Below are 25,521 nucleotides of genomic sequence, written 5' to 3'. Positions count from 1 at the left end.
TTAAAGATGTTGTCACATATTTTGACATGGCTTTTCCTTTATTAAAACGTTAAAACGTAAATTTCATTTCCCTTTTCTAAATAGCATTTTTATATTTGCAGTAGATTAATTCATATGATCTTTTTAATTTCATTCAATCACATAAACGTAACATAATTTTAATACATAAACGTTTCAATACCTACATTTTAAAACTCTATAATGCATTGTTCGCCTTTATTCAGTACTGCATCGTAGAGTGACTGTTTAGTTTGAGTGTAAAAATCAATAACCATAGATCGTTATTATCATAGTCGACATGTTTCATGCATGACTTTATTTATGATCTATAAAAGCGATGTGAGTATTTTATATTCATTTCATGTTTTAATATATTTTGTTATAATGTATTTAAGTACGTATCATTTGGATGTTTGAATATTTTTAAAGACATTACAGTATGTTTTCTTAAATTGCCATATTTCACTCAGTAAATATGGATAATTTTAAAGTGTAACAAACACATCAAAGTTACCATTGCCAACAATGAGACGAAAGCGATCAGTATATACAATCTACTTTCGCTTTTGAACGATAAACTGTTTTTTTTTTTGCCACCAGTAAAATGAGCATATATATATATTTTGCGTTGAGTGGTGCTATCTAAGTAACGCACTGCCCTAGAACATACAACCCCTTGTTATATTAATCATGTTTATATGATTCAAAACCCTCCATGTTTCTTTATAATGTCAGTAACTGCTATGTATCTCCTATTTTATTTGTTTAATAGTCTTAATTTGCTTTAAAGTCGACAGCAAAACAGATTTATCCGTATTCTTGTATATAAGGATAGTAAACAGAACCTCTTTTAAACTCATTTGATTAAACGAAATGTCATATAATAATAATAATAATAATTAATAATAATTGATTTTGCCATTTGATAAGGGACTTTCAGTTTTGAATTTTCCTTGGAGTTCGGTATTTTTTATATTTTACTTTTTTCATAGATATTTTTAAGGCTAGAAACTCTTTGCCACAACCAACAACATTTTATGTTGTAAGCAGAATGACTTTGGTTGTTTCTAGGAGCAAACTTAATGTCTTTGCCATTTCTACATGGAAGGAATATAACTGTTTTACTTTTAATTTTGCTTGGCGCTTATATGCAACAAAATTTAATGTAAACTCTTTGAAAACGTATTGGTGGCCCTGAAAAGGGCATAGAAAAATCAAAAATCGTCAAAGGTAATATTTTAATATGAGGGAGTTGCAACCAAAATTGAAGTACATGTACTTTGTATCGACTGCAGGATTTCCATACAAAATTGTATCATTTAAAAAATGTCAAAATACTTGTCAATGGGCTGGATATTTCTATGGGGATTGACAAATATGCATACACTAATAAAGACATTTATTTGTATAATTTGTTTGATTATTTTGTTTTCAGTACCATTCAAACAGATGGCTTCACCATTTAATGGCGAACTAATACATCAGAATAACGACAATTCACAACACACAAAACCACTTCCTAATGGCAAGAAATTCCACGTGTTTATATCCTACAGTGAAAGTGACAGATCCTGGGTTGGAACAGTAATACAACACTTACAAAACGACTACAACTTTAAGTGTTTTGAGCATTCTGCAGATTTTATACCAGGAAAGAAAATAACGGAAAACATAGAATATGCTATGTCCAACTCCGTGAAAACAATGTTTATTTTAACGGAGGAGTATTATAAGAGTTATTGGTGTCAATATGAAGTGGAATTCGCTATAATAAAGTTGTTAGCTGAAATGAAAGAAAATGTCATCATTCCAGTTTTAAAGGAAGACTGTGAGATACCAGGCTATCTTAGACCATTCACTTATGTGAACGCCACAGGGGATATAAACGTCTGGCTTCCAAGACTTGTTTCAGCTATGGAAGCAGAAGGTAAATATAGAAATTAACGTGCAAACATACATCTTTGTACACTTTTTTGATAATTTTTGCATTGTTCCTTGATGTTTGTTCACCTGTTTCTACCTGAGTGTGTAACTCCCTTGAGTCAGTATTCACGAATTTTATTTTGAATACCGCATTACCATTTATATAATATATAGTTGGAATAGATAGCCAAATGTACAAATGCATATCCAACAACATTACCTATATAACTATACTGAACAATTCAAGGGAAAATGATTTCAGATGAAACAATTGACAATTCACTGATATTCCTTGCATTTGGAAAATTAAATTGGCGTGATTAATAGGATTTTATAGCTCTCTAACCTTCCATCCAAATTTCTATAACATACTCTTTTGTTTTAGCTCCGCCTATTAACTATTATCCCCCTAGTAATCCTATTGGAAGTTACATCATAAAAAGAACAACGGGCGAAATTCAGTGAAAGATGTAAAAACTCTAAAAAGCTTGTACTAGTAGGGAATTCTACTTTCACACATGCAATATATTTGATGACTGTAATCAGTCCGATTGTGAATTTGCCCAATCATTAAGCACGGGCATACAAGTGCGACAAAGCGGCTTTTTAAATTACTTGCAGAGATCCTTGGAAAACTTCCACTTGTGTTGAATGTCCAGTCGTGACTGGTAATTTATACAACCCGTGGAGCCTTCCGCTTATTATTATTAGTTTTAAGGTTACACTACTTCTCACAAAAACAAACATGTAAAGAACAATATAATAACACTGAACTAGAGGCTCCAAGGAGCCTGTGTCGCTCACCTGATATTTTTGTTTACAATTGATGCATGAAATAATGCAATCATTATACTTTTGCTTTAGTTTCAGAGATATAAGCCAAAAACTGCATTTTACCCTATGTTCTATTTTTAGCCATGTCGGCAATGTTGGTTGGCAGGCGGGGTCATCGGACACATTTTTTAAACTAAATACCCTTATGATGATTGTGGCCAAGTTTGGTTTAATTTGTCTCAGTAGTTTCTGAGAAGATTTTTGTAATAGATTACAAAAAATTGTTAAAAATTGACTTTAAAGGGCAATAATTCCTTAAGGGGTCAATTGACAATTTTGGTTATGACGACTTATTTGTAGATCTTACTTTGCTGAACATTATTGCTGTTTACAGTTTATCTCTATCTATAATAATATTCAAGATAATAACCAAAAACTGCAAAATTTCCTTAAAATTACCAATTCAGGGGCAGTAACCCAACAACGGGTTGTCTGATTCGTCTGAAAATTTCAGAGCTGATAGATCTCAACCTGATGAACATTTTTACCCATTGTCAGATTTGCTCTAAATGCTTTAGTTTCAGAGATATAATACCCTATGTTCTATTTTTAGCCATGTCGGCCATGTTGGTTTGCAGGCGGTGTCATCGGACACATTTTTTAAACTAGATACCCAAATGATGATTGTGGCCAAGTTTGGTTAAATTTGTCGAAGTTGTTTCAGAGAAGAAGATTTTTGTAAAAGTTACGACGACGGACGACGGACGCCAAGTGATGAGAAAAGCTCACTTGGCCTTTTAGGCCAGGTGAGCTAAAAATGACACAAGTCGTACAGATAATTTTTTCTCTCAAAAAGCCAGTGCTTCTTGAATTACATTCGCATTATCAGTTTCGCTAACCTTTGGTCTTGAGTCACAAAAATATATAATATCGGAGAGTACAAAAATGAAAAGAGCACGAAAGTAAATCAGATAGTCTGAACTCAAATTTTCTAATGAAACCTGAGCCTAAAATAGTCATAGGTCAATTTCGATGAAGGAGTTGCAATCTTATCTAAAGCATAATCATACAATTTTTTGAACCGGATAATTAAGGACATCATTATATCATTTGAATCGTGAAAAATCGTTCATTTGGTAATGGATAGGAATTGTGATTTAACATCGACAATTTAATACGATTCCATTGCATAAGAAAAATAGAAAAGAAAAGAGATGAAATAAGGAATAATAAAAAAAATATGTTTTACATTTTCAATATTTTCAGGCGTGCAGTATAATCATGACGTTGATTTAACCAGGGTAAAAGATGCAGGTAATTTTTTCATACGATTTGCAGAAACGTAGAAACGGTTTAGGCTGACCTTTTATGTTCGCCTGGTTAAAATGCCTAATGTTAGCTATGGACACCACCCGAATTTTGTATAACATTTTCAAATATTATTTTCAATTTATATTACGTTAGAATCACTGTTAAAAAGTGTTGAGAGGAGCTCAATACTCATTTTAGAAAAATAATATTTAGCGGACAAGAATCTCCTGTATGACCATTTCATGTGAAAATCATGGTTTTATATTTGAACATAGTAGCACCATTAAATATGATGTAGATCGTTATAATAAATGCATTCTGTTTAATTCCTGCTACGCAGTAAAAGGAAATCTGACAATACCAACTATAGTCCTGAAACAATTGACTTTGGACGTAAAGCAAACAACAATCAACCAAAACATTCCAGTTGCACTCGCACGCCTGACCGAAATTGTCTTCTAAACAAAAGACGTTTCGTAGAATAGTTGTATAGCTCTATACTATATTACGAACTCTTGATTTAAACATAGTAACGCCATTTTAGATGATTTATATGATTATAGTAATTGCGTGCTGTTCAATTTTTAATTTTTACCAATTCCACTCGCACTTCTATGTGAAATTTTCTTCTTAACAGTAGACACTTACCAAGTCAGGAATATGACAGTTGTTTTCAATTCGTTTGATGTGTTTGAGCTTTTGATTTTGCCATGTGATAAGGGACTTTCCGTTTTGAATTTTCCTTGGAGTTCGGTATCTTTGTTATTTTACTTTTTAGTAGATTAGCACTTGTGGTAAAACGTTTTACTATATTATATAAAAGTAAAGAGATGTGTTATGGTTGCCAATGAGACAACTATTCAACAAAGCTCAAATTAAGTGGATGTAAGCAATTATAGGCAACCGTACGGTCTTCAACAATGAGAAAACCCATACCGTATAGTCGGCTAGAAAAGGCCCCGACATGAAAAATATGAAACAATTCAATTGAGAAAACCAACTTCTTATGAACTCTAGAAGTAACTAGTGGTAGATTCACGAAACACGCGTCGTACAAACCGGCATCAGGAGTTTATATTATAAGGGTCGGCTTACATACCACCAGTGTTTAAAGGACGAGGATGTGAACAACTATAAGTCACCGTAAGACTTTCAGTAATGAACACATGCCATACCGTATGTTAATCTATTAAAGTTCTCTGTATGACAAAACGTGAAACAATTTAAAAGAAAAAAAAACTACGACCTGGTGTGTCCTCAAAACAATAAACGAGAAACAAATAATGCAAGCACCACAAACGATAACCGCTGAATAACAGGCTCCTAATTTGGAACTGCAAGTAAACATAACTACAATTAATAATTGGTGAACCAATAAATGTTCCATAATTATTGAAGAAAAAGTTTGTTTACACAGTCAATATAAAAGTTAATGCATATTGTATATATTTAACATTTAAATGTTTCCGATATTGGATTTATATTTTACCGCTCATAGTAATTAAATGGAGGAAAGGTGAATTTGATTGAAAATAAACACATTTGATATGTTTACAGTAAATCGACACCGTAATCTTGAGATACTGTACAAGGAGAAAAGTCAATTTAGCTGCAGCGATCCTGTCTTCAAATCAAAATACGTGCCTACATCATTGAGTAAAGATCCTGTAAACGTAACGTATTTGCAGTTTAAGAGAAATTTTTCAACCGTATGCACAATTTCACACTTTTTCTTTTTTGGCCATGGCGTTGTCAGTTTGTTTTCGACTTGAGTTGAGTGTCTCTTTTGTGTCTTTCGTCTCTCTTTTTCAATTAACGGGTTTTGCATTTTGAAGTAGATCTATGAATAAAAGTAAGTGTAGGAATAAACGCCAATGAAGCGGCAAGCAACATACATCGAAAGGTTTACCAAGACATGTCATCAAAAGATTATAAAATATGGGCATACGTCCACAACTATTTGAACTATTTACCATTCTGCTGCGACGTCCCTAAATGACGAATGTTCAAAATAATTCAGAAAACAACGTAAAACTGCATTTTCTTACCTAAGATTTGACTTTATAGCGTTATATAGTTATTCATTTTAATCTAAAATGTCTTAGAATGTATGCTATAATAAGTATTCAGGTGTATTTATTTGAACAAGTAGCTATAGGTAAATTATTCTTTAGTTAACCAAAAACTTTCCTTTGTAATGTCTAGTAAGGGAAATGTATGTCTCTAGCACGGTAGGTCGTTGGAACGTTTATTTGTTCGCCATTTGTTAAAAGTAGTTTTGATTAATTGTTGTTCTAAGTCAGGAGCCTGTTATTCGGTGGTTTTCGTTGGTTGCTTTTTGCAGGGCATATTTCAGGTCGTTGTTTTCTCTTTTAAATTGCTTCAATTTTTGCCATGTAGGGACCTTTAATAGCTTACTATACGGTATGGTTTTTTTTCTCATGAAGGCCTTACAATGACCTATAATTAATTGTGATTATATCCACAGCATTTGGTTTCTGTTTGATGATGTTTCCATTGGAAATCATACCACGTCACCCTATAGTTTTTATAAGCGACATATATGTCACTAATCCAGATAATCATGAAATCTGCTGAGGGTATTTTTTTATTTCAATTTTTAGAGATCCATCGCCGAAAGGCATCAAAGAAAAATTTAAATAGCATTCTAAGACTTCAAAATTTATTTGGACTAATATATCCTTAGCGCTGTCAAAGGGTAACAGATGACTGCTAAAGACGCACATGCTATAACAGACATACCAATGAAATCGGAGAATTATTTTGGGTCTTAGAATGCCTCGTATTCTTTATCGATTGTTTAATGCTTTGACATCAAAATATATCTTTCAATTAAGAGTTATTTTTTAGAATTGTCCCGCTGACATTTTCATAAGACGTTTGTGCAGCTAAAGGATTGTCTGTCTATTTTCCCTTTTTCCACATGATACTTGTGTACAACAATGTAAACTCCTAAGAAAAATGTATTTGTTGGACATGATAAAACTCATCAAAGCCAGACATGCTTTTCGTCTACCTTCGTTAGACCCATCAGTGGCGCTCTAATCGAAACAATTGGAAGTTTAAATTATATCCGAAGTGAAGAGCATTATAAACCGAAAATTTTGAAATGGTGTGTCAAATACGGCTAAGGTAAAGTTATGCCTGAATGAGAAACACCTTTAGCGGTTGGAATAATTCAAAATTTTTTATTAAAAGTTAACTTCTGAAAATAAATACATCAATGATAATTGATTAAACCGGTTGCGAATTTTGTCAGATATTCCTTTAGATAGACGAACTCCCGAACCTAGCCGCTGTCATTTTTTTACAAACGGTAATTTAAATCAAAATTATCTTAATTATTTGATGAAATTTATATATTAAATTATTCATTCCATATGTAAGCTATTATGATAAGTAATTATCAGTGAAATAAAGCAGTTAAATATCCCTTGTAGAACGAAATATTTCTCCTTCAGCATACACTTGTATCTCAAAAGCGCATCAAAATAATTATTCAATATTGTAAAAAGTTAGGACAGAAGATACAAAGAGGAAAAACAAACAAAAAGACAGACAACAGTAACAAAACAGTACAAGGAACAACACGAACCCTACATGAAATAAGCTGTGAACTATGGTGCTCCGGAAGGGTAAGCAGCTCCTGCTTCTCTAGTGGAATCCATCGAGTTACTCATTGCAAGTACAAATACGATGACAAGTCATTCAGTAATGTCACAATCGAGGAAGATAGGACATGATTTTGTTTACGACAAGATGAACATATCCATGGTCAACTGTGACAAAGATATTCCATAACCGGTACGGATCAACCAAATCATAATGGATCTGTGAAACTATCATGGGAATGATTTGGTCCCTTGATGCAATAGCGTTCTCGTAATGTTATCATAACCCCTTTATCACGGTTATTGTGAATGGAAACGTACGCCGTCGAATATCGTATCAACTAGGACATACATACCACATATACAGGCACTTCAGGAATGTTGCTACACAGAGAAAAAAGTCCACAATAGGGCAAATCGAAATCCACTCTTTTGTCGAACATAAACCCATCATAGATACCAAATACAGTTCCAAGTTGAAGAGTATTGATGACCCTAAATTCCGAAAGGCTTTGCCAAATATAGCTAAGTTACTAGTAATCTTTTCCTGGGGTAGAAAATCCTTAGTGTCAATTTCAGTTATCATGATGGTAAGTATTGCGAAAACTTGTGTTTTATGTGAAGTTTTGTGTGGACTGTCATCGCTTTCTTTTTATTTCTTAATGCCATGGTCTACCTTTTTTCTGGTCATCCCCTTTTGATAGCATTTTACATTTGTGGTAAGCACCCATAGAAAAACAGGATAATTTCGAAATACCCAAAACATCTTGTAGTCGTTGTTAATGTAAGACGATTTCACGCAATATCAGTTTTTTGTCAGTTTATCCTTTTTTTGTCCGACTATAGTCTTGTATTGCTTTATTTGATAACAGCTTTTTCGTTCCTGTCATTCTCTTTTTGTCCGACTATAGACTTGTATTGCTTTATTTGATAACAGCTTTTTCGTTCTTGTCATAATCTTTTTGTCCGACTATAGTCTTGTATTGCTTTATTTGTTAACAGCTTTTTCGTTACTGTCATTCTCTTTTTGTCCGACTATAGATAAATATAGGAGGATGTGGTTGAGTGCCAATGAGACAACTCTCCATCCAAGTAACAATTTATAAAAGTAAACCATTATAGGTCAAGGTACGGCCAAAAATTATTAGTGTAAAACCATTCAAACAGAAAAACCAACGGTCTAATCTATATAAAAACGAGAAACGAGAAACACGTATGAACTACATAAACAGACGACAACTACTGTACATCAGATTCCTGACTTAGGACAGGTGCAAACATTTGCAGCGGGATTAAACGTTTTAATGGTTCCAACCAATCTCCCTTTTCTGAAACAATAGTATAACATCACAACATAGAAAGACACACTATAAAATATCAATTGGAAGGCTTAACTCAATCAAAAAACGTAAATTAACACACAATGAACGAATAAATTTGATCTGTGATACCTGAATGCAAATACATAGTTAATAAAAATTATAAGGGATAAATAATTAAGGTCAAAAGTAAATAAACAGGTTTAAACAAAGTTAAAGTATGATACCACTGTGAAATGTTAAAACAATATTTAGAAAATCATCACTTTTGAAAAAACCTGCGTCATATAATACACAGGAAAATGAAAATAATTTTGTTGTTAAGTATACTTCTTCTTCTGTGTGTATAAAATCTTCCGTTTAGGAATACCAAGAAATTTCTTTAATATCAATAAAACTAATTTAACACTTGGTACATATGGGGTGAATATCAACACTAAAACTATACAATAAGTATATATACTTGTATTGCTTTATTTGATAACAGCTTGTTCGTTCTTGTCATGATCTTTTTGTCCGACTATAGAATTGTATTGCTTTTTTTGATAACATCTTTTTCGTTTCTGTCATGATCTTTTTGTCCGACTATAGTCTTGTATTGCTTTTTTTTATAACACCTTTTTCGTTCCTGTCATGATCTTTTTGTCCGACTATAGTCTTGTATTGCATTTTTTGATAACATCTTTTTCGTACCTGTCATGATCTTTTTGTTCGACTATAGTCTTCTCTTGCTTTATTTGATAACAGCTTTTTCGTTCCTGTCATGATCTTTTTGTCCGACTATAGTCTTGTCTGGCTTAATTTGATAACAGATTTTTCGTTCCTATATATCAACCTTTTAGCACTGGGTCGATACCACTGCTGGTGGACTGCTAGTTCTCGAGGGCATCGTCAGCTCAGTAGTCAGTGACTCTACACTTGCATTATTTGGAACATTCCTTTTTTTGAATTAACCATTTACAAATACGAATTATTTAGAAACTAATCTTAAACTCCTTTAGACATATTTGTTCTAGGTGGCTTTGGCTATTCTTTTTATGTCCCTTTTGGGCATATGGTTTTCCAAGTCTTAAGATATTTATATATACTGAGCTGTAAAATTAAGGTTTGAGTGTTCCAGATTAAGGAAAATCCAGAAAAGCTCTTCAGACGCACCGAATTTATAAAGTTTTATTTTCATTTTATAGTTTTAGTTCAGTTTGAAATTATCTGAGAGAAATAACTTATATTCTTCAAATGTTTAGATTAGGGTAGATGGTTACAAACTGTTATTAAAACAACACCTTAAAGATGTCCAAAATAGCTTAAAAAAATAATTTTCAGTCTAATATTGTACAATGTTTTATATAAATTATACAAATAACATAGCGTTGATAAGATTTGGTTTATTTTTATTTCTTAAAGGTAAAGATATTTTATTTTATCTCTGAAATGTTATTTTCTTTCTGCAGATTAACCAACAGCTTTACCATGACATAATACAAAAATTGTCATCCAGTCTTCTAGTAAAAGGTCGGCACTGTCGGAATCTGTGGTGGCCAACAACATTCTTCTGGGCTGCGCTTTTTGTGACAATGAATGGTTTCGGAATGACATTTGTCATCTTATCTGTTCATTATTTGATATTAGCTGAGAAGCTTGATGAAGAACACGCAAAGGGAAAAGAGCTTGACACCACGGCGGAACATCCACTTTATTTATATATTGTGGCAGGAGTCGTTCAATCCATTGGACTGTTTACTATAATGTGGTCGATTGTGTGTTGTTATTCTGAATATAAGGTAAAGAAAATGAAAAAAAATTTTGTCCAAGATATATAGATATATATAGTATTTGGACCAGATGCGTATTCTCATAGTATATACTCGTTTGGTTATTAATGGGCCGGACCATATGAGTATTTAGACCATATAGGTATTTTTCGAACAAATTATAACTCCCTTCGTAGGGAACACACAACTTGTTCTGCAAATCAAAATCGACACAAGTTACTGAAATCCTGTTGGTTGAATCTTGGTGTATCTGTTATCTTGCCTTCACTAGACTGAGTAAATCTAAATCTCCTTTCAACGACCTTTAGATTATTTTTATTTTTTAATTCTTCTAATTTCTACTTATTTTCACTTAATTGGTGTGTTCTTGCTCCTATTTATACGATCTTACGATCACATTAGGTTATAAACTACTGTAATTGTAAAATAGTATGCATACAATGATTACCATTTGATTAAATAAGTCACAATTTCATTTTAGAAACTGTTTACAACAACTTGAATGGTCATACATAATGCAACGTTCATCGTATTAAATACCCGGACTATACGCGTATGGTCGGACCATATGAGTGTATTCCCATATGGGCATGACCATACGCGTATGGTCCAAATACTAATATGATCCGGAACATATAAACAGTTCAGCCTAAGATTTGAACTGACTTTGACGTTGATGAAATGATTCGCATAAAGGAATTTAAGACAGACAGACATATACCATAAACATACTACGTATACACAGGCCAGGGTCTGAGCTTGTTCTGCTATATGATATAAAAACTAAATTGACGAAAAAAGGTCATTTATTCAAAATCATAAAATGCAAAAAATACATTTTGCAAATAAAACATTTGACCCAAAAGTTCATATTTAATATGAAATTATAATACATAATTGATACGAAATTACATCAACTAAAATCATATCAATTGAATAAATGACAAAGAATAGCAAAGGTGGGGAGAAAAATCTGCCACAAATCCACTCTGAGTTTGAAAGAGTGGATCCCCCACCCGAGGGCTCTGGCGGCATGAATACAATTTATATATTACTTGTTAGAATTTGGAAGCATGACATTCACAGACACCAAGAAATAACACTATATTTTTGTAAAACGTTTCCACATTGAGGTGAAATATTAAAAGTTCATATAATCATAAACCTACATATATTACTTCAAATTATCTCTTGCTGATAAACATGATTAAAGATGTTAATCTTATTCCGGACAGGACCACATCAATAAAGTTACAATAATCATCGTTATTAAGTGGATGTATTCATATTTCGTCTTACATCTAGACATCTAATAACATTATTCCCTAAATATTAAAGTACAGACAATTAGTATTAGTACAGTAATTAACTAAAAACTGTTTGTCTCATTTGATAGAACTGAAATATTTCTCCATAATCATTGAATACTGGACAACTAATAATAAAATGTTGTTCATCTTTCATCTTCAAATAAAATAAAAGTACATTTTTACAAAGCCCTGACTTCTTTCTAAATATGAAGTTTTATATCGGACATTTTCTATTCTACATTTGGCATTTTTCAATCGAAATTGTATAAAGATAAATACATTTCTTAAGGAAAACAAGTTTTTAAATTGAAATAAGTAAATAAGTATCTAATTTAGAACTTTTTTACTCTCAGTTAATTTTTTGTTGTGTTCCCAATTGATATGAGACTTTAAAAAAATATTTTGCTTAACTCGTGACTTGATAAAAAAAGTTAAGCTAAGCATGCTAAGTAATATTTCATATTAATAATACCATTATAAAAAATAACGGGAATCTACCAAACTTACTTAGCACAGCTAAGCTGCGGACTTTTAATTTACACTTAAAATACACTTCATGTATATATCGTAAATTTGATTTTTCTATAAAAAAATTTAAAAAAAATTATGATTTAAACGAATTATAACAAATATCATAATGATTTCCTATAAATTATTGAAATAACTATTCATATTTATTTTCTTCCCGGCATGCTACAGAGCTTGTTCTGAACATACCTGAAATTTCAATGCCATACATTTAAAAAAGGTTTATATTGTATGGTCGTAATTAAGTTGAAAAATGAAAAATATCTTTGAAATCCAAATATAGCTTTTAGTGATTTCTTGTATAATTTTTCTTTACCTGGTGCGTTAAAAATCCTTGAGATGTAAATTTTTAACCTAGTAAATATTTTAAGCTATTGACATATACTCTAGTATGTTTCTCGAAAGAGAAATATTCATTTAAATAATAACCAGTTTAGGTTAATATAATAACTTTGGTTTTTGATAGATTGACATCTAAAGACCATAGCATTTAGTACAAAATTGGAACAAACCATCACGTCGTTTCATATATATATATATATATATATATATATAATTTGAATAATTGCAAATTTAAATTTAATAGGCAACGCTGAAAAACATAACAATTCATGTATACATACAGGAAGTTAAACTGAGCCATAAAATTAAACAAAAGCAATTAAATAGTAGCCTATCTCATTTCCACATTGACAGTCTTAATAATGTGTAAAGACATCAGGAGGGCAGGCAATAACGACCTGATCCGATTAAAATAAAGATCATAAACGTTTTGGCAGGCAATGCTGACCCAAAACAAGCTAGTTGTAATTGTATGAAATAAAGATCATAGACGTTTTGGCAGGCAATACAGACCCAAAACAGAAGCATAGCATTTCATTACTAAAGACTCATATAAACGTTTTGGCAGGCAATGCTGACCCAAAACAAAAAAGTTATAATTGTTTGAAATAAAGATCATACATTGGCAGGCATTGCTGACCAAAAACAGGAGCATAGCATTTTATTACTTAAGATCATATAAACGTTTTGGCAGGCAATGCTGACCCAAAACAAGATATATAGTTGTTATTGTATGAAATAAAGATCATGAACGTTTTGGCAGGCAATGCTGACCCAAAACATAATAGTTGTAATTGTATGAAAAAAAAGATCATAATTGATTTGTCAGGCAATACTGGCCCGAAACAGCTGAAGCATAAAATTCTGTTACTAACTTAATCCTTTATATCCTGTAAAATTCCATAAACGCATTTGACTTCAATGCTTGAATTACGGATACGAGAATTCCATCCATGAGCTGCAGCAGAAGTCTTTTTTCTAAAACTAGGTGCTGTATAGTACCGAGAGTCCAAAACAATTAACGACAGAGTCAACTTCAAAGGAATGGTGGAATAAGAGCGTGCAAATGGTGCCTTAGAATTTCATTGGAACTAGGGTCCAGTTGTGTATCCAAATGCTGATCGAAGACGTCTTTTGTAAATTAGTATTTATAAAACAGTCAAAGTAGGCTTTGGCCAGTCGAGGATTCTTGTTGATACGACTCGCACGTCTGGATCAAAATTCTAATCTCGAATTAAGTATGTGTCATAAATTTCAGTGAAACAGCAACCCATCAACATTCGTATGTTTGTATTATCGGAACTATAACATACCACTGATATATAAAAGTATATGTAAGTTGATATCACGCTTTATTGCATATTTCCTTCAATGGGCGAAAGTTCTTACGTAGATGAATACCAGACTCAGCGCTCTTCGTCCATAGTTAAAACATGAAATAAACAAAATTAGAATGTAAAATAATGAAAAATTAAATTGTCATTAAAAACAAACTCGATCTAACTCTAGAACAACAAATATAACACATGTTAAGGAATAATATGCGATAATTTGATTATCATTTTTTTTCTTCAATCAATCAACCATTGAACATATATATCATGTATTAAATGGAGAGTATGAACTTTAAAATATTATCAGTGTATTGATAACGTATGTCTTGTACATTGTTATTTTTAATAATAAATCTAGTATAAAGTAAAAGCAAACGACCTCGCAATGCTTTAGCATTGGTATAAAAAGTATAAATTAAGTTCATCGCAACCAAACTATATGAATTATACTATAGTAAACATAATTTAACTAGTAAATACATTAGAAACATGTATTAAAATACTGACAAACATGTGAAACTAGCTACACATGCTACATGTTTTAAAATACTGGCAACTATATATGAAGCGAAAGGATTAATTACAAAATATTTATTCCAAACCAATCACCATGACGAAATAACAAAGTAGCATGAGTTTCATAACGAAGCATAAAACAATACCACTACATGATAACATATTTGCAAAAGCAAATACACAGAGGTCATAAGTCCAAGCTACTACGACCTCTGCAAAACAAATAGCATGAATTTCATGACGAAGCATAAAACAGTGCCCACTACATAATAACATATTTACAAAAGCAAATACACAGAGGTCATAAGTCCAAGCTACCACGACCTCTGCAAAAAAGTAGCAGGAGTTTCATGACGAAGCATAAAACAATACTCACTACATAATAACATATTTGCAAAAGTAAATACACAAATGTCATAAGTCCAAGCTACCACAACCTCTGCAAAAACAAATACACAGATGACATAAGTACAAGCAATTACGCTCCCTGGAACAATTAAAATATCGTTCACATTACCCAAACAGGCAAAGACAGACAAATCGGTTTGTAATAAATAAGCATTGGGTTGCGGTACAGGTAAGAGACATATCCTTTTTATACCGTTAACATAAAGCAAACAAGGTACACGTGCATACATGTACATTAAAATACTGACAATTATAGCGAATAGGCTAACTTACAAAATTATTTGCTTCAAACCAAGCACCGTGACGAGATTTACGAAAGTAGCATGAGTTTCGTGACATAGCATAAAACAATGAACACTTCACAAAATCATATTTGCAAAAGGAAATACACAGAGGTCATAAGTACAAGCAACCACGCCCTCTGCACCAATTGAAATATCGTCCACCTTACCCACAACAAGTAAGGCAAATTGGTTTGTAACACAATAAACAATAGCTTAGCCTTAAAACTTAAACTGTCTGCCTCTTTCACATAAGAGTGTTTAATTGAATGGAATCGTTAATAATATCATATATAAGTATGTAACTTTTCATTCTATCATGTATATAATATATGAAATAGGTCTTAACCATTTATTGTTAATGAGCGTATGCCAATAAAATTTTGTATTTGTATTAAAATGAAACATGTCTCATACAGATACATAAGGCGGATTTTATACGATCTGCAAATTTGGATTCCTATTGCATTTAAATGTACAACGTCATATGCTATTAAGGATTCAGTAACTTGTAAAAATTCAACATCGGGTTTATCATCAGCTATCATTTTCCATAAGTATGGTAAATAAATACATTTTGATCGCAAACGCACAGTGTCACCACCAACACCAAAATTGATTTTACCGCAATATCTCTTTCACAAAGAGATAAATTTGACCAACTGCTAAGTGTTATACATAAAACAAAATTGTGTAATCTATCCGAATGGAAGCATGGTCAAAGAGTAACTGTACGTGTGTTCAGAATGTAAGCATAAAATAGCTAAAACATAAAAGTATAGTTCGATTTTACCTCAAATTGCAGAAAGGAAATCTCTCCAGTCCAAAATTATCCATAAAATTTAAATTTTTCACAAATAATTTTCCACAAATTGTTTGATAAGAATTACAAGTTGACACGTCAAAGGCTAATGATAAAAGGAAGTGACCACAACGCACTTACACGTGAACTCGTGCTGACCCCGCAAGATCATTGACTAATAAGAAAGATGTAATCCAATCATGCACTGGTCATAAGTGAAATTTCTCTGCACGGGAATACATGTTATCTAATTTCAACAATGTATCGTTTAATTAAGTAGGACAACTCTGACCCTTTGACCAGACTAGAGACATCATAAATTTACAGTATAAATAGCTCACTCTTTATTTAAGTTTTAATAATAAACAATTAATACAGAATTATCTTCTCTGCTGTCTTAAATGATTTTATTCATCTTAATTTTCAATTAGCAAATAAAATTGGTTGTATTTTTGCCCAGAAAGGCTGCATTATAAGTTAATTGGCTTAAATAAATAGCTGCTTGATTATAAATAGCGTTTATATGTTTAATTTGCTATATAATGACACGTAAAAGAAATATCGAAGAGATTATTTTTTTTAAAGTTTCACAAAAATTTAGAAAATGTTTTGTTTTACCACTACTTCGTAAATTTGATGTTATTGGTCAATAAAAAGTGATACAAGTAGGTTTAGGAAGGTTTATAGAAGCATGCGATACGATATCATAAAATTTTCCCAATCAAACGTGACAATTGGTGTGATGCATAAATTTCCCTTTCTTCCTTTCTTTTCTATTTCTCCTATTTCTTTTTTGTCTTTCGCGAATATTCTCTAAAAGTGTATAACACATACTTCTTATTTGGCTATTTGGCTATTTGGACTATTATATGTTATGATAATCATGAAGAAATGTATTACATTTGTCTATCAACAGGGAAAACGTCAGACTCATCGTGATCTTCGTGAGATGAACAAAAGACTTCTGCCCTCCAAAGTTTTAGTTGCCTATAGAAGACAAAGATTTCTTGCCAACTTTACCGTATCCTTTTTTAAAATATCGAATTCTTCTCTTATACTATAATAACAAAATTACTTTAGAAAATTAAACATAAGTATTGCATAAGAAAGATAACTAGATGGCTATAACTATCAAGAAGGAAGATATTTCACCTGTCGAATGTTATAATAACGTATTAACATGCGTCATTAATAAATCGCAGTTAAGGCCATTTACTTTTTGAAATAAGAATAGGAAATGAAAAGTGGTCAATGATGTAGGCAGGGACGTATAGACTGTCCCTGATGTAGGGTAACTTATGAACTGTTTACCTATCCGGAGCACATTCGATGGGATTCGTGTTACTCAATCTATAATTTTCTGTGTTTTATGGACTGTTACAGGTAAGTTTGCATTAAAATGTCAAGTTTTCTAATCAACAGATTCAACTTTCATTAACTACTGCATAATCTATGCAACATACGTTTTGCATAAAAAATATGTCATCATCAAATCACTAAATCTTAGCCGTACTATTGTTCATTTGTAATCAGTAGTTTTTTTGTATCGTGTTTTATGAACTCTTGTCTTTTCGTTGATTTGTTTCTAGCCGTGTTGCAGGCTGTTTTTTTTTCGATATATGTTTCTTTTTTGCTCCCTGGGTATCTACTCCCTCTTTTTATGAACTTCATGTAGCGCAAAGAGTCAGTTCCTGTTTTCAGTACCTGTTTGATGTTTGGATGTACCATGTTAATAATTAGATATTGATTTTTTTTTATCTATATAATTGAGGCTTAAAAATAAAGTGTCCGATCTATAGGTCTTCAAGAAACATAACCGTTTTGATTTTATTAATAAAAAAATGATCAAGATGTTTGACTTTTAAATAGGTTTTGTATCGTTACAGCCTCATTACTCAATTAGTTCGTGTCAATTGATTTTCCAAGATAAATAGACTTAGCCGCTACTTAATTAACTTGCTTCAACTCTTGCGGAGTTATCACTTTATGCACCATTTATTTGATTTTATATTCAAAGTGATTATATAAAAACAGAATTTGTTGTCTTTATGATCTTCTCCCAGGTATAGATGGCCTTAGTCAGATTTGGCAAACAATTTGGGAATTTTTACTTTTCAATGATTTCATATCGGAATTTGGTCTTTGAATTGTTTTGATTTGAGGGCCACTGGTGAGTTTTATAAAGACGGAGCGTGCGTTGGGCACACTAAACTATGGTCTTGTATCTGTAATGAGTTTTGTATTATGATATGTATTATCGTGTTATCTATTTATTATTAATGAAACGTTAACATCTGTTTATGAAACATAAGCATAATAATCTGAAATCACCCAACTTGGTAATTAATTAATATCACAAAAATATTTGTCGTTTTAGTCATATTCATTGTCCATAATGTAATAGTTATGTGTGATATATTCAGGTAGACTAAAGCGGCTATCAACCGAGATTTATTCACAAAACAATCTTACCTACATTAAATCTGTGCCACTGGACGTTAGGCAAACAGACATCAGTTATAATCAAAAATATTTCTTATGAAGCAATTTGTAAGCAGAGCGTGAACACAGGATCTGCATTTCATGATCTTCCAATCAGATTGGTTATTTGTCATGGTGTAAGTAGCACATAACCCCAAATTAACTGTGTATACCCAGGGAAAGTAATATTGACATAAATGTTCATGATTATAAATATGTAATATATATTCATTTTTAAAATAAATATTGAAAAACCTAAATAAAAAAAGTCATTTCAATTTTTCAATGCGCTGTTTTTGCTTTATTCATTTACGTCTTCTAAGATGTCGGCCAAAAGGTTTGAAATGATTAAAGGGAACTTCATAACCAATAATTTCTTATTTTGGAATAATCAGCGACGAGCAGACTTAAACATTGGTGTTGAAAAATCATACACTCGAGGCGCATATTGGTTTTAGAAGGGATGTACGGAATTTGACACCGATTTTAAAAACTCCGTACACCTCTTATTACATCAAAATAACTAATATTGTTTTTCATATGTATTGTTGAGCAAATAATTATTATCTTCCTTATCACACTTAGATATATTTTCTATTTTACGATATGACTCAGTGTGTGGTAAGTGTTTTTTAACAAAGTTGGATGGTGATGTCATACACCTTAAATTAAGGCGACAGTTGAAGTTTACCGATGTTAAAATCTTGAAAATCGATTTATACTGTTTTTACTCGGCATGTGCAGTAAACCTTGGTGTAAATATATTGTTAAATCAATCACGATCATGATGGTGTCAATTTTGTTATAGATAATGCATATTTTAAGGTTTTTCTTGTCGTATAACACACCGATGGGTGTCAGGATTGATCAAACGAAAGACCGACCGTATAAGGGAGGTCTTTCTTTGGACAATCATGACGCCCAGAGGTCTGTTATACGACAAGATAAACCTTAAAATATGCATTATCTGACTTACATACCGTCAAAAAATATTATTTTCTGCAAAGATTTGTAGGATTTGCATCCTATTTTACCGATCACACTAAAGTGGGATATTCTTTTCTTGTGCGTTCAGGTTTAGATACGCCCTACGGCTCATTTATAATGTGAAATAAAACTCATTAATTAATCTTGATAAAACTTTGGACATCATTATCAAATTACAATAAAATATTACTAACTGCATGAGGCAATACACAAATGAATTATTACGAAGTATCAAAAATACAAGTCACTTTGTAAGTAATTTATTGTATCAACTTACTGTATGAAATTGGGACGCTAGGTTTTTTTTCCATGACATTTTCATTTCGGAAAAGCAGATAACATCAACAAATTTTAACGAACTATTCAGAATAATTGTTTTCTCCCGTTTGGCTGGCTCGTCCTGAACATGCAAGAAATATTTGCCACTGGACGTAAAGCAACCAACAATCAATCAATCTTTTGTCTGACAATACAATTTTTTTTAAACTGAGAATCAGGATTGAATATTATACCCCCACCCAATTTTAACCCGGACGATACAAAAGTCAAAATATGCGTCAACGACGTTTTTGGTTTTTCAGACTAATAAACGGAGGAAAGGATTGTTTCTGCCTTAATTTTATCAAAGATGGAAAATAAAAAAATAAAACCCCCAATTGGCAACACCCGATAACTATCAAATTAATTAAATGTTTAAATGAATTATAGCTTGCATATTAATCGAGGAAAATAATGACCTAACGCAGGTCATTATTTTATGCCTTGAAGCATATTTCAATGAAACTTGGTATCGTCCGGGTTGATTCTTCAAAAGAAAGACCTATCGTTTTGAAAGAAAATAACTCCATATAGGTATATAAGATTGTTCTAACCGAAAGAATTCTGTATGAACTACAAATGAGCAACATGATCCCAAACCCATAGAATACAAAAAAAACATATAGATACATGTATGTATCTGTTACGATACAGCAATTTGGAGTTTATGTCAGCAATCCAACGAAACTATTAACAAAAGGCCTCAAACAAAATCCCAAAACAAGCTGTATTTTTCATACATCCCTTTTTATGTTTAAATAAGAATTGAAAAGGTTCGAAATGATCAAGTTGAAGTCATTACTTCTGAAAGTTTTCCCGACTTCATTTTGATTCTGTTAACATTGATAAACTATCTGAGTCACACATTACTTCTCATATGATCCATCTGTCGGGGTCACAATTGCCTTCTTTTTTTCTGTAATGTGAAATAACCGAATGTGACTAACTACCGATTTGTTTGCAACTAGTGAAACATAACCTTAGTTCATCCCAGTTGTTTATGGAATTCGTGTTACTCAATTTTAGCTTTTCTTGTAGAATTTTTTTACTGTTAATTGTTTGCCTTTCCGTCTTTTTGTCTTTTTTTGCCGTGCTGTTGTTTGTTTGTATTGAACGTATGCTTTTTATTGCCCATTGGTATTTCTCCCTCTTTTTATACCAAATAAAATTTCTCACCGCTCTTACAAGAGTTAGAAAAGCTTTTGCAATGTTATCCATAAATTCTCCCCCTCTATTAATTATTGTTTATCTACCACTTTGATTTGCCTTTGGTTTGTTTCAAACAACCAAATACTTATTTTACGTAATATTATTTCAAAGATGAATTTTAGTGATTTTAAACGCTATGAAATCCGTGCATTTTCTTTTGCCTTTAAACGCTTAGATTTAAATAGGAAAAATGATATGGGGTATTAATGCATTAAAATTTAAGATGCACCCTATAAAATGTTTCTTTGCGTTTTCGTTTTAAAAGTAGAATTAGACCTTTCACAACGAACAAAAGCGCATACCTGATCACAAGTCCAAGAAGGCCCATTGCAACTACTTTAATTGTTATTTTCTATATATATATTAAAGTTTAAAATTCTACTTGGGAAGAATGTCCTCATAATGTAACTTTTAAAACACACACGAGGGTAATTGTTTTAAAAAAAATGATATATTTTGTCATAGAAAGTTAAAGGCGTCTTGCAACACATTCATTCTAAGATACCACATAAGGTCTTTCTGCCATAAACCTAGCACTGGTGCTCGACAGCCAGTTTGGTTTGTTTTTTGTTGTTCGGTTGCGGGGGAGGGTTGTAATTGTGTTTTATCTTATAACCTTTGGTTTTATAGAACTAGTATTGCTAACCCGATTTTCCGTGTTTCCGACAAAACTATAATTCAAGGAATAGCGTGTCATTGCTGTTCTTCGTTGCAAATTCATAAATAAGATTTCAAAACAGTCTCAACGCTTACACCTTACAGCACGTTTATTCGTATCGGTTAAATAGCATTAACGGTGGTAATTTTACTGCATCAGATTTTCAATTCGACAATAAATGTCTCTTCAGTGATGCTCAAAGCCTAAATATTTGAAAATCCAAAGCCTGCTTATAATACATTAAATATGTCACTCTTTGTGACGTTGATCCATTCATGTGAAGTGCAGTATATATTTAGTTTGTGGTTTTGTGCTGTCGTAAATTCATGGGAGGTGTCTGTTGTTATTCTGCGGTTTACATGTTGTAATGTACTATTATATTATTTATGTATGTATTTCTCTGTGATGAGTGTTCTTGCGTTTGTTTTTACTCTACTCCTGTCACGTAGTTTTGTCATTTTAGCTGTATTATTAACATTGCCATATAAGCGGGAGGTTTGGCTAGCCATAAAACCAGGTTCAACCCACCGTTTTTTCTTAAAATGTCCTGTACCAAGTCAGGAATATGGCAGTTGTTATCAGAAAGTCCGTTTCTATGTATATTGGCGTTTGGTTTGTTGTAGTTCAGTGTTTCTGTTGTTCCGTTGTTTTCCTCTTATAGTTGATGTGTTTCCCTCCGTTTTAGTTTGTTACCCGGATTGTTTCCGCTTAATCGAATTATGACTATTGAACAACGGTATACTACTGTTGCCTTTATTTATAACGTTGCAGAGCTGATAAAAAAAAAGACCTATGGTATAGCCAAATCCTGACATGGAATCCGAGTTTTGCATTAGAGAGATATAATCCTTAATTTAAAACGATTCACCAAATTTTATAACAGCAAATTTCAATCAAACAAAATCGCGGAATTAAAGCAGACTTCTCTGCTCTATGTTGATAACGCCGCATCAGTCCATCGAACACTCATATTCATGGAAGAGACAGAAATATCTACAAACTATAGACTATAACGGTCGAATAAATATACCAATAAAGCCACAATTAGACAAACAATATCATGATATATAATAGAAACAAGACTAAAAGAGAGACGGAAGATATTAAAGGGACTATTAAACACATATTCCAAAGACAAAATGACAAACGCCATGTCCAAAAAAAAACAAACGAAAATACGAAGAAGAGACAAACAACAGTCCACACAACACAACATAGAAAACCCCGTTGCGTTGCTCGTGTAAGTACAAAGTCAATGCTAAGTCTTATTTGATAATGCCACATTCGAGGAAAAGATGTCAACATCAAATAGAGTATAAATAGAGATAATAATACAGATTAACTGCATAATAAATGGAATAAACAAACAAATCGTAATTTAAAAGGGACAAAGCATGAACTATATAACTTCCTTTTAATTTGCCTCAATTGTGTGATGATCGTTCGCGTTATATAATATATATGCATTTAAACTATTAAGAGGGAAATGTACAATATTGGCGCTATTAAGCTTCTATTTATAGGTGTGATACGTTTTATCCTTGATAACACCCTATAATACATATATATAATTGCATTGATCATTGGAAACTCCCTACATTTGAAAACTTCTTATCATTGTGATAACATTGACCCCTGGAAACTCCCTATTTGCTGTTACCTTACAGAATCATATAGCTTTAGAAATACACAACAGAAGGATTCGACAGCGTCAGAATGGCGGTGAGATGGAATTTATCATGAATGATGGGGACGATGTACACTTATTGGATGATACAACAGAAAGATCAATGAATGATGATCTTCAGGTAATCCTATAGACTTACATTAAAGCCAGACAAACTATGTAAATTTCCTGTCATGCAATACACAAGTATTACTCTTATGTCTGCGAGCATTCCATATACAATATTTGAAGCAATACAACTATATTCTTAGTCTTTAGCCTAAAATTCAGTTGTAGTTGCTTTCATTAGTTAGACATCGACCATTTTGGGGCTTGTTTTTTTCTCGGAAGAAAATTGTTTTAAAAACTTTAATCAAAACAAAAACATACGGACCAAGAATTTTTTTTAATTCAATATGCATTGTATACAAATCTGAGTTCTGCATGAGGACACTTAATTTAAAGTGAATTCCAAAATTGTATAACGAAATGTTTCAATAATTTAAAGTAATAAGTACATTTTCCAATTATCATACAAGTGCCGAAGTACTGGCTACTGGGCTGGTAGTTACTTTCGGGACTAACAATCCACCAGCAGAGGTGTCGACCTAGTTTTAATAATAACCAGGTGCACATTTCGACAAGTATTGTCTCTTCAGTGATGCTCGAGGCAAATGTATTTGAAAATCCAAAACATCATACAAACGTTGAAGAGCTGATAAAACCCGAAGTATGAAGTTCCGTTCAGGAGACAACTAATGTGCAATTGTTCTTTTAACGAATACGCGTTGTTGTAATTTGATGTTGCATGGATGAAATAGCACATACTCATGTATGTTTTTTTTAATATTTTATAGGAAAATATAACTGAACATTTGTTGGATTTAAGCTCGGCATATTTAATGGAATATATGAATGAAAGACTAGACCTGCCTATCGATTCTATCAGACACGCGTCACAAGCAAAGTGTCTTTGTCAGTTTGCAGAATCAAACAACACAGATTTGGACAATGTGATTAATGTATAATAATCTTTTCCTATTGTACACATTACATTGACTGGTCATTCTCATGCTCAAGATTGATAAATCCTACGAAAGATAGGAGCAAATGTATTTATTTCAGAGCAGATTATTTTTACAAATAAAATTGTATATCTACTTATTAATATTATCAAATAAAAGATATTTTAATTACACATGGTTATATATATGACAATATTATATACAAAAAATTAAAAGAATGAAATTCAAAACCAACTTTTTGCAAAATGAATATTTTTTATTGTCTTTCAAATTAAACTTCAATCAGTTTAGTTCCGACTATCCATCAATGTAATATTTATCACCGTTGTCTTTAAAAAGGGTGAACGTTTTAAGAGATGAATAACATATGGATTTAATACATGTATATGTCTCCATTTTTGCTTGGTTTCGTAAACTATCCAAAATTTACTATTTAAATTGACAAATTGTGTATTAAGTTATGTATTGAGCTGTATCATAAAGTATCTGTTTAATTATGTTATGAAAGAGATAATAAGTGTGGTCAATTAATGTTGGCATTTAGTGGAGGTGATTCCAATTAATACTCACACCTTTGAGTGAATATCTAAAAAAAACAAGTAGCTGTTCGATCTCTCTCTTCTTAATTTAAGGGCAAACAACATGTTATATATCTTTATTTCTTAACAAACCATATACAGTGGAATGGTACAGAGAACACAATATTAGTAACAAATCAACATATATGAGACAGGTGTCAGCCAGGATCGCAAATTCTATTTTCACGTTGGATAGTTTGCCATCTTCCCTGTTCAATGGGTAGCTTGTGATTTGGTGTCCTAAACCTGCAGAGTTGAATTATTTCGTTAGTTTCTAAAATATTAAGATAACTCTCAAATTCAAATTTTTGTTTGAATAGACGGTAACAAAGTGATTGTGACGAGTT

General features: G+C 32.0%; 1 protein-coding gene across 1 annotated transcript; it reads left to right on the top strand.

The window, feature by feature from the left end:
- Positions 1–257: 257 nt before the first annotated feature.
- On the top strand, positions 258–24,767 carry LOC127725344 (uncharacterized). Its single transcript, XM_052232275.1, has 9 exons — positions 258–339; positions 1,436–1,927; positions 3,964–4,011; positions 5,566–5,681; positions 10,411–10,740; positions 17,169–17,273; positions 19,319–19,354; positions 23,573–23,713; positions 24,429–24,767. The coding sequence occupies exons 2-9, from the start codon at positions 1,450–1,452 to the stop codon at positions 24,597–24,599; spliced, it is 1,425 nt and encodes a 474-aa protein (XP_052088235.1). The 5' UTR covers positions 258–339; positions 1,436–1,449; the 3' UTR covers positions 24,600–24,767.
- Positions 24,768–25,521: the final 754 nt, after the last annotated feature.

The sequence above is a fragment of the Mytilus californianus genome, unplaced genomic scaffold (genome assembly GCF_021869535.1).
Source record: "Mytilus californianus isolate M0D057914Y unplaced genomic scaffold, xbMytCali1.0.p SCAF_15, whole genome shotgun sequence".
In the NCBI taxonomy this organism is placed as follows: Eukaryota; Metazoa; Mollusca; class Bivalvia; order Mytilida; family Mytilidae; genus Mytilus; species Mytilus californianus.
Note: the sequence above shows the minus strand (reverse complement) of the source record. Positions and strands in the feature narration are given on the sequence as shown.